The following is a 10193-nucleotide window of genomic DNA, read 5'->3' on the forward strand; positions in this document are numbered from 1 at the left end:
CCCCTGCCACTCCATTCGTACCCTGATACGCAGTACTTTGCCGTCGCCGTAAGTCTGACTGGTGTGTTAGGCGCCGACCGTTTAGAAACTGTGTACGGCACGCAAGTAACAAGACGGTGCTGATTTCGCGCGACCATGGCAGGGTGTTAGTTGGAAGCTGCCATTCTAGGACAGCTCAATCCCCGGCAGCGCTGGTGCTGTAGTGTATGTATGCGTATGTCCTGCCTAGTGTGATCCGTATTGTCCATGTATGTATGTACTTACTCATTAAAGTATGTATGCACGTCCGTCCGTCCACGAGAGCTAGCTTTTCTGTGCTGGTTGAGGCTTGTACCAGCTGCGACCTCTTGACGCGCCCTAGTGTAGGCTTTTTTCCCCTCTTTCCTTCTCAACGACCCCAAGGGCCACCGCCGAGGCGTTCCGCTGCCCGGGGCCGTCGGCTTAGTTGAAGATCATGCCAACGGTCGGCAGAGCCGCGCTATCTATCCTCTTAGGTACGCAGGTGTACGAAGCTGTTCCCACACACCATCTGTTGATGCCTGGGAAAGCATGCCCTACATACACAATATGTATGACTCCTCCAGGCGGGATCGGGCCAGGCTGCCAGCTGTTCGCCAGCGCGACTGGATAAATTGAGGAAAATACCTTGCTCGCTCTGAGGTGCATCCGTTCGGCATTCAGCGCTGAACCCTCGCTGGCCGAAGAGCGGCGCACGACACGCAGGACAAGGGGAATCACCGAGTTTCCTCCCCTCCCCGGACAGGCATTGGAAAATCGCCCGGCGGTAGAACAACGCTAAGCCTTCGGAGGAATTTCAGTGCCCATCTTTCATTACCAAGACAGCCGTCCTTGCCGTTGTCACGACGGGGACGGGGGAGGAACGGACAAGGTCAGTCCCGTCTTGCTTCCTCTCGGGAAAGTGGAGCATTCGAGTGAATGGATGCACTGCGCACTTCGACTCCATACTGGTAACCGAATACATACCGCAAGTATCGATGGCGGTGGCATGTGCGCAGTTCTGCCGTCCATTGTAACCATGCAGTGTACAGTACCATGCAGTGGGCGACGAACCCTACCCCACGGCCCAGCCCAGCCGGCATGGGAAGAAGGGGAGGGGGTGGGCAGATGGCGGAGAAGAAGGCATCATTCTCGCTCGATGCGGGAGCTCCCCCTGCGAGAATAGCCGCCGCGCGGTTCCGTATTCTTTGTTGGTTGAGATGAAGCCAAATTGGCTCGACTCGGAGCCTGGTAAAGACGCCTTTGACGCGGCTTTCGAGGTACCTCTTCCGAGCTTGACAACTCTTCAATCGCTGCCAGCGCACTGCTGCTTACTGTTGCGCTGGGCGAGCGAGTTTGGGGGCGAAGCCCAACCAATTGCCGGGGCCAGCATTGGCTAGTTATTGCTAATTTGGCACTGATGTGGGCTGCGAAATCTGGGGCCCGGGATGGCTCAGGATTCAGGTATCAGGGTAACGATATTCACCGATTCTTGAGGGTACGCGGGTTTTGCCCTAAAATGTAATTGGAAGGAAGTATCTTGCTCGGGTTATTTTTCTTGAAATGCGGGTACTGTACGGATACAAACATACCATCATTCCTTGGAGGAGCATGGGCCAAGGAGCCAAAGCACGGAGCAGCGATAGCCCGGGGGGGGGGGGGGTGGTTTCCGGGGCCTGCTGTGTCTTCTCTGCCGGGGTTCGTGGTTCAGATCTACATTCAACGCACCAAGGGTGCAGCGGCCCGAAAAACAGACCAGGCGGACGCTTGGGCTGAGAAGGGCGGCAGCCAGCCCGAAAACTGCTCAGCATATGTTGTACCTCGCAGGGCAGCTTCGGACAGCTATGGCAATGAAACAACTGTGCCCCCGCGTATGAATTTTAGTGGGGACTGAGTCGAGGCTGTGCTACCTAAACGAACCAAGGAGGGAAGAACTATGTAGGACAGCTCAGAACGGGTAAGTGGCATGCGGCAGGGGCGGCACCTGCCGGAGTTCCTGAACATTACACAGTACACTGTGCGTGCGATGTACAAATTGGTAGCCGGCATTGACGCTTTGGCTAATATTGCCAAGCAAGTGAGTATCTGAGAACTTCTTCCCCTTTCTCTATGATCGTATCATCGTTGTGTTATTTTCATTTTTTTTTCTGCTCGGACATCAAGCACTAGCGAAATAAGAAACGGCCGTCAGAGTGTGAAGAACTCGCGGGCACAGTAGCCGTTTTATGCTACGGTTTACGGATTACCATTGTAACCTCAGTTCCATATCCCTGACTCACGGTTGCGACAGTAATCCTGGTACTCGAAGCATGAGGTACTGTACGATTCGTGCACATTTAGTACGGAACCACTACCAAACGAGGGCCATCATGGACTCGAATGTTTCTGCGATCGTTCTACAAATGGTGTTGTGCTGCATGCTGCAGCGGATACCCTGGCACCTCCCCAGCATCGTGGATTTCAGGCTTCAACACGGGAAATTTCGGCCGGACACGCCTGCTCGAAAAAAAAAAAAAATAAGCCAACTTGTGCCTTGAAATGAAGTCACTTTCATCACCGCAGGTGCAACAGCGACTGCGTCGTTTTCCTGTCGGAAGGAAATACAAGGACATAAAACACTCGGTTGCATGCGCCATCGTCGATCGGTGTTTAGGAGTCTCCCTTCCCAAACGCCTCAAAGCAGGCCGGCATGATGTACTAGGTAGGGTGATATAACGTGTACCCTACAACTGTATATGTGCTTGTACACTACATACTACTACAATATCCGCATGCAGGGCTTTTTGGAGAGGGTGGGGTGCGGTGGTGCGCGCTTCAACATTGTGCTTGGATTTGTCGATCTGTAATTGGCGGTGCCCAGCACAAAATTCGTCCAGTGAGCCAATCGCATGTCTTACCATTCCGTCGGGTCCGCGCTAGACCTTATTAGGCGAATTGCCTTTGACCGAAAGCAGAGGTGACGAGCGTTCAGAGGGAAGGTGCAGTGTGCCCTGAGGGAAAGGGCGGATTAGCTGGGCTGGAGGTGCAGATCGAACGGATAGCCCCTCCTTCCGTTGTCAATCACCGACCGACTCAGCACACCAACACGATCTGGAACCACCACCAGCGCGCTTATTGCGTATGGGGATTGGGCGCGAAGACGGCAACCATGCAGCTCGAGCACCAACACCCTTCAACCTCGGCAAGATTCAAAATCAACAGTTCCCTCCAGCCGCGCCGAATACACTTTAGGCAAGCGTGGTCGAACAAGCACGGGGCATACCTTGACTACTCACGACACCATCGCCCGTCGCTGAAAAGGTCTCTTCCCTATTTTTGACTCGAGACTCCGATCAAATCGGGCCATCCAGTTCCGGGGTGGCACGGAAGCTCGCCATGACACGCGAGCAGCGGATGGGGGAATACTACTATCTCCTACTACCAAGCATGTGCTGTGATACACCACAACTTGAATGATGGGCCGATTCTCTGCTCGGTGGGTCACGGAGCAACATGCTACTTGGTGCAGACGCTGCGCCAAGGAAGTACTGATTCTGCGACGGTGGCGACCAATTCTTGCGACCAGATGCTTCGCGGCTAAGCCTTGTGGCAGAGTTTTTGGGGGGGCACAGGCAAGATCAAGGTGTGGCAAAAGACTTTGACATGTGAGCCAATATCGCCTCGAATATCCAGGAACCCTTCCCAGCGACTCTGCGCCCGCCGCATCTGGAGTGCTTCGGGATGGCGAACGACAACGGGAGTGCGCATATCCGCAACCAAGCTTGGCCTTATTGCCGGCCTCCCCATCCGAATTTCCGATCATTGTCTTGTCCGTCCTCAAGGTGCGCAAGGACTGGATGTCTTGCATGTATGTAACGTTCTTCGGTTCGGCGTCCTTCCTCTTCCAATCCCCAATTTACGTCTGAGAGACAGACCATGCTACGCTAGCTTGGACTTGCAGGGCCAGTGCTCAAACGACACGGATATACCACACATTGGCATGTGCATAAAATCACCGCGCAGCCGCCGACCGGTCCCAGCAGAACGGAACGGCTGGCAACCCTTTTGCCTGATGTGGTTTAAACACGTCAGTCAGGCGACTCCGGCTGATTGCAACGCGACATGAGATGACGAGGCGTCCCCTACTTTGTCCGCGCCCTCCTGGTCCCACATCGCGTTCGTTTCGCCGTCAAACGTCTCCTCCGGCTTGCTCGCTCTTGATACGCGCGCAAAGGGATGATGGCATTTTGACTCTTTGACACTCTGCCAGGGAGTGTCCGCGGGCGGGCCAGACCCGGGCCGTTTCCTAGTCTGGTTTGGGGCTCCGATCGGTAAAAGAGCGTAGTAGTGTGCACTACACTAAGTCACTGCAAGTAGACAGCACAACGGCGGACAGCAATGCCCACTAACTACACCAGCCGCGGAAGACATCCCCCGGTTTCCGTGGTGTCTTTTCATGTGGGTCTGGTCCATGACCTGTTCCCTGGTCTCTGCTCCACCACGGCAACCTTTCCGTAGCCACTGCGGTCATGTGTTGTCTCCACTGAAAGGCTGTTTTTGGCGAGTTGGGCGCATCTTGGCGTTCGTGCCAAATACCCGGCGTAGTGTTGTGTTGTAGTTATACGTATGCGACGTATCTTACAGCGCCCGAAAGTCTTCGGCCGGGCAAAAATTGTACATAGGTACAACCTGACGCGGGGGTGGGGAACGGGTAACTAGTACAGATTAGAATATTTGGAGTTCGTGCCGAGAACACAACGCGCGGACCGGCAACGGCCCCCAAAAGGCCCTTGGCACACAACTTCCTTTCTCCCCCCTCCCCCCCGCCCCCAACGCCCTTCCGACCACCGACCTCTCTCCTCTTCCTCCACCACCACCTCAGGGGCATCGCATCTTTGCACTCCCGCGGCGGCTGTGCAACTGTGGCGACGAGCTGCGCCGGTTTCTGGCCCGTCTCATCACCGGGTTGGTTAAGCATCTGCAGCGCGCGCCCATCATCACAGGGGCCGCTCCCGTCCCCGACCAGATTCTGCACACTGAGTTGTGCAGCTGCTCCCGCACGTACATAGCTACATTATGTAGCGTTGTATATGTATAGCTCTTCGGCCCGTACAGACGGCATGATGCCTCGCGCCGAAGAAGAAGAAACAGGCGAGCCGAAGGTGATGGATGCTCGTTGATGACTCGCGCAAATACGGCCGCTGAGCAGAGCCGCCACGGACCGGGATGGTTGCGGGAGGCGGGCACATTGTAATTTCGCCGGTTAAAAGTGACCGTTTGGCAAGCTTGTCTTTCGCGCTGCTCGTAGGGAGTACAATTATGGTGTATGGACATAGTTACATACATAAGTAGACTTTGTAAGGTACCTGGTTTACACAGAATACATACTTGTAGACTACACTCGCCCGGCACTGCCGCGTACTTCACATACATGCATGTACTGTACATACATACCAAGTATGCAATCGTCAACACGGACCTAACTACTCCCACACTCCCTAACGCAGTGCTTTGTGTACAATGCTTGCGTACAACACGCCTTCATCCGTTAAGCATGCGCTGCATCGCTCGTACGTTGGGCTCCCAGGCACCATACGAAGCAGAAGGAGGCATGGCACCAAGAATTGGTCAGTTACCCTCTCTTATCCCTTCCTCCCCTCCCCGGAATATGGGCGTGATGATGATGATGATGATGATGATGATGCTCAGAGTGGCCATGCTCGTGTTCGTGCGTGCGTAGAACGGGGTTGGTCCACCGTATGTACAAATGCCAAGCATCTCCCGCAGATCTTTTTTTTTTTTATTTTATTATTTATTATTATTTCATTTTTTTGATGCCTGGGCCGAAGGCGGCTGATTCCTATCCCGCGCGGAAGTAACGATACACTCTGTTACCGTCCTGTGTTTCCCGTAGTTGTAGTGGACCGCGTTAGCGTAGTGTACTCTGCAGTTTCGGGGTACTACGGTACTGCGGAACAGATACAAGTAGCGCAAGGTGGAGACTCTGCTCGCAAGATCCCTGTCGCCTGATGAATCGTGGTTCCGCACTGCCGCTTGGTAGTTTAAAGCCAGATCCGCGGGGTCGACCCCTGGCGCGCATCTCATTGGGCCAGCTCGAACGATCGCCCACTTTCCCATCAGAGAACCGATGGAATGATTGGACAATTTCCTCGAGCACTCCAAAGTCTGCTCCGGGTCGACAAAACTTTAGTCTTCGCATCTTCCGCTGCAGGTTCTCAGGTTACTTGTACCTTGCGAGCACACACCTCCTGCCTCTTCCCCTAACCCTTGCTAATACGGGACCCCCAGTTCGCTCCAGCAGAGCCCCGTTCGGGGTTTCAGGGAGTCCCCTGTGTTGAGAGAGCCTGTTCTTTCTTCTCGCACGTGTGAGTGCCACAGCGGGACCCTAGTGTGCTGTGATAGTCCTCAGCCAACCCGAACCCCGGACACACGAAGCCCGCTTCCCCCTTCTTGCTTCATCAACCGCAGTGTATCGCAGGGAAGCTCAGTGGGCTCGGAAACAAGCGTCCTCCTACCTCAGGGCGTTGTTTGTCCGCGGCTCTGCCGATCGATTTTGATGCCGCCATTTGGATGGAAGAGAGGCCAGAGTCCGTGTTGTTTTGCTCTCCCTGAGTCGACTCCAGTCCGCTTGCTGTTGCTTGCTCTTTTTTCCCCTTTCCCTTTCTTTCTTTCTTTCTTTGTTGTATGGCCTTATAGCCTACCATTCTGGCGTCGTTCCCTAACGGGAGCCGGTTCTCCGTTTTGGTTCCGTCATTCATTCCTTCATTCTTCTTCCTTTCTTTCTTTCTTTGCGACGATATGCTATCTTCTTTCCCGAGGCTCTCCTCTTTCGCCCGCTCCCGTTCCATCTCCTGCCGCCCGGCTTGTCTTGCGGCTTTGCCAAAATAGCAGAGCAGGGAGTGGGTAACCACTTTCACGAGCGGAATGCCATCCTCGTCTCCCAAAACCAAGGGTTTGGGTACACTACGCTCCACGGATCAACGTTAGAGGAGGGGGGAGGAGGGGTAGTGTAGCCGAATCTATGCCCGAGCCGTTAGCATGTAGTGAACCGCTCACGGTGGGCCGGCGGTAACGTGGTTGCCCTTGTCGAACACACATTTCTTGCGCAGCTGCCAGCAGGGCCGGGGGAAGGGAAAAGGAAACGGGCCAGGGGTTGAAGGGAGAACATGTCCGTCAGCACCGGTGTATGTGCGCGTCCTGCGTAGTGTAGCTACCTTACATACACTACGAGAGCGGCGTTGATAAACAAGAATTTGTACCATGGCCAAAAAAAAAAAAGGGTGTTTAGGAAACTTTGCTGGATCCATTGAGGAAAGCAGCACATCGCCTTGTTGGGGGGCCAGAACTGACCGCTCTTCGCCCGCCTGCCTCTCCTCCAACCAAGTTTGCGAACGGTTGCGGAAGAGTTCCGGTGCTTCCTTTGAACAGAAGGCCCTAGCATGTCTCGCCATTGAAGACGTGTGCTTACTCGTAGATAGTTACATTGTAACTAGGGTATAGATCCAAGGAAGCCTAATTTGTCATGCAGTCGATGATTCGGACTGAGATGCTGGCATGAGGACCTTCACGGGCCATCATCACCCTCCGGCCGTGCTGGGAAGACGAGGCCTGCTCTCCCCTGCACGCGTTCGCACCCGCAAAGTGTAAACAAACGAGGGCCTTTCCGCCGCGTGGCAACTTCATCATGCCCCCCCTTCGAGATTCCAGATTTTTGCGGCCCACTGGAACATTGGTCGGTGTGATCGAGAAGAAACCGGTAAGCTTCCCACGCCACCCTGCCGAGATTATTCCATAACCAAGACCCCCATTCTAGGCAGGTGAAGCTGCATGGCCAGACGTCGTCAACGCTCTCGGCCCTTCTGCGAGCCAACGCCTGCCTGGTACCTACCCATGGGCTGGCGTCGTCCGATCACGAGGACCATCTCCTCCTTCTGCGCCCCGTCTCCCGGGCCATTGATCTTCCTTCCAATCGTCCCCTCCCCTCCCGTCGCTCGGATCAGCACGGATGATTTGATCCCCCAGCCCTACGCTGCACTACACACAGGGATCAAGGCGTCCTAGTTGAAGCCCAAACTTTCCCCCCCTTCTAGCCCTGAACCTGGCACTGGCACATGTATGTAGGTACATACCTATATATACACACTCTACACGCTAGTGTCTCTCCGCGCCCCCTTCCCCCCTTCTCCCCTGCTCGCCGTTGCGGCATCACTCCCGTCATCCTGCCCTTGTACACCGGTTGAAGTGCGCCAACTCCCGACTTTCGGCGTTCTAATGTGTGGATCTTGGAGCAGTGGAAATCGCCACTGGTCAAGAGGAAGAGAGAAGAGACGTTTCATTGTCCACTCCACTCCACCAGTTCCATACCTTGGTTTTTTTTTTTTTTTTGGGGGGGTTTGGGCACCCCCGCGTTTTTTTTTTTTTTTTTTTTTTTTTTTTTACTGATACTGAGTTGTACCTTGGACTCAAGCGTGAGGCGTGTCGGGCTTTCACCGCAAAACCCGTCAGGGAGGGAGGAGGAGGCCAGCCCCCCTGTCCGATTCCCATCCCCCATTTCCCCCAATCCCCCTCTCCCCAAAGGTGGATGGCGGGCGCTTGCGATCTGCGCCGGTGCCGGCGCCAGTTCAGTTAATTGGCTCTCTCTGGCTCTTCTTCACCGGGGGTTAGGCGGGTTTGTTGGACATACTTTGTTCACCACCGGCTCGGTAGCCAGTGTAGACGCATGTACAAGCGCGCTGAGGGAAGATCAGCACACACCCAAGGTCGTTGGGCCTGCCGCACTTTTCCGAGGGGCAGACGTTTTGCTTGGTTTTCCTCAGTCACGACTCGTTACCAGGGAACAGGCGGGACGAGCAAGGAAAGAAAAGGGCAACCCGAAAAAGGGTGGTTAGGGGGATTTATACGGGGGCCGAGGGAGAACGTGGCCCCCGCCATTCGCCGCTTGGTACAATGCAGTCCACTGCCGCTGGCCGGTCAACTACGGTGAAAAAAGATATCTAGGGATCGCAAAATCGACAAGACGGGGAGAGCGGCTGATGTGTGTGTCATGGGCTTGCGCCGCTACTTGAGTAAACGGTGAAGGAGTCTAGTGCCATGTTTCCCTTTTGGGAGGCGCAGATACCGTCATCCTTCTGTGGGGAAGATATCGTTCGTAGAGACCCAACGGATGCTTCCCCAGCGTGGCGATTCAAGGGCATAACTGGACCCGGGGAAAAAAAGGGGAAGGGGGGGGGGGAGGCGGATTGGGTATTGCGGACATAGGCCATCCAAGCCTCACATATGCACGCCATATAACCTATTCAATGACTTGAGTATCCCTTAGACGGTATATCCGCGCCCAAGACTCGGGCCATCCCGGTAGACGTCGGCCGCGGCCGACCTTGGGCAGTGAGGCCGCGATGCTATGCAACAACGCCTGCGGCCTCTGAGAAGTATAGTGTTCAGGACGTGTGAGGAAGGAGGCAGGGGAGGGGGGAAGCTATCGTTGGGGGTAGAAGCCGGAGAGAGAGCCGTCTGAGCGGATCTGTCATGGCTCAAGTGGCCGTTGGAAGAGGCCTGAACAGCCACAGCGAGGGAAAAAAGGGAAAAAAAAGGGGAAAAATTAAAAAAAAAAAAAAAAAAAAAAAAAAAAAAAAAAAAAAAAAAAAAAAACTAGCGGAAAAAAAGGGCACTTGGATGGCGGTGCTACAGGACTGTCCAGTCCCGGTCGCCCGGGTTCGTTCAGTCGGCGTCGTCTCGCATCGCGACCTCGAGGAGCCGGAGGCCCGGTTGGTCCAAGAGTGGGTTCGAGTCCCGGCCGCGTTCGGTGCGGCCAGGTCGGCACAGCCTCGCAAGGGGCTCCGCCGCCGATGGGAGCTGCTTTTGTGATTCCCTCTCTCCGGAGCACGCCAAAGACGTGGATGGGTTGAGACAAGGCGAGAGAACACAGGCCTCGCAGGCCTTCCAATGGGAAGTTTGTCGCGCTGCTGCCGTGTTGCAAGTTTAACCAGAAACCGAGGCGAGCGGCAAGGCGCGCGGCGAGGCAACGGCCGCGGAGCAAGGCCAAAAAACAAATGGGATAAAAAACAAAAGAGGGGAGTGTACGGACGTATGTATGTATGTACATAGTTACAATACACTCCTGTACTTCGTGGCATACAGCAACTGAACACAAGCCACGGATCGGGGAAATGACAGAGCATCACGGAGACTTTCCCCCC

At 54.9% G+C, this 10193-nt stretch overlaps 1 protein-coding gene across 1 annotated transcript; it reads right to left on the reverse strand.

The window, feature by feature from the left end:
- Window positions 1–4068: 4068 nt before the first annotated feature.
- On the reverse strand, window positions 4069–7263 carry P884DRAFT_294243 (uncharacterized protein; the record flags this gene model as incomplete). Its single annotated transcript, XM_069444266.1, has 10 exons — window positions 6513–7263; window positions 6243–6267; window positions 5862–6023; window positions 5613–5765; window positions 5408–5416; window positions 5321–5342; window positions 5090–5274; window positions 4829–5025; window positions 4619–4691; window positions 4069–4298 (listed from the first exon to the last, which is right to left on the reverse strand). Exons 1-10 carry the CDS (start codon window positions 6843–6845, stop codon window positions 4069–4071), a joined length of 1389 nt encoding a protein of 462 aa, XP_069294951.1. The 5' UTR covers window positions 6846–7263.
- Between the last annotated feature and the right edge of the window lie 2930 nt (window positions 7264–10193).

Source organism: Thermothelomyces heterothallicus (assembly GCF_042370625.1).
Source record: "Thermothelomyces heterothallicus CBS 202.75 unplaced genomic scaffold P884_scaffold_25, whole genome shotgun sequence".
Lineage (NCBI taxonomy): Eukaryota > Fungi > Ascomycota > Sordariomycetes > Sordariales > Chaetomiaceae > Thermothelomyces > Thermothelomyces heterothallicus.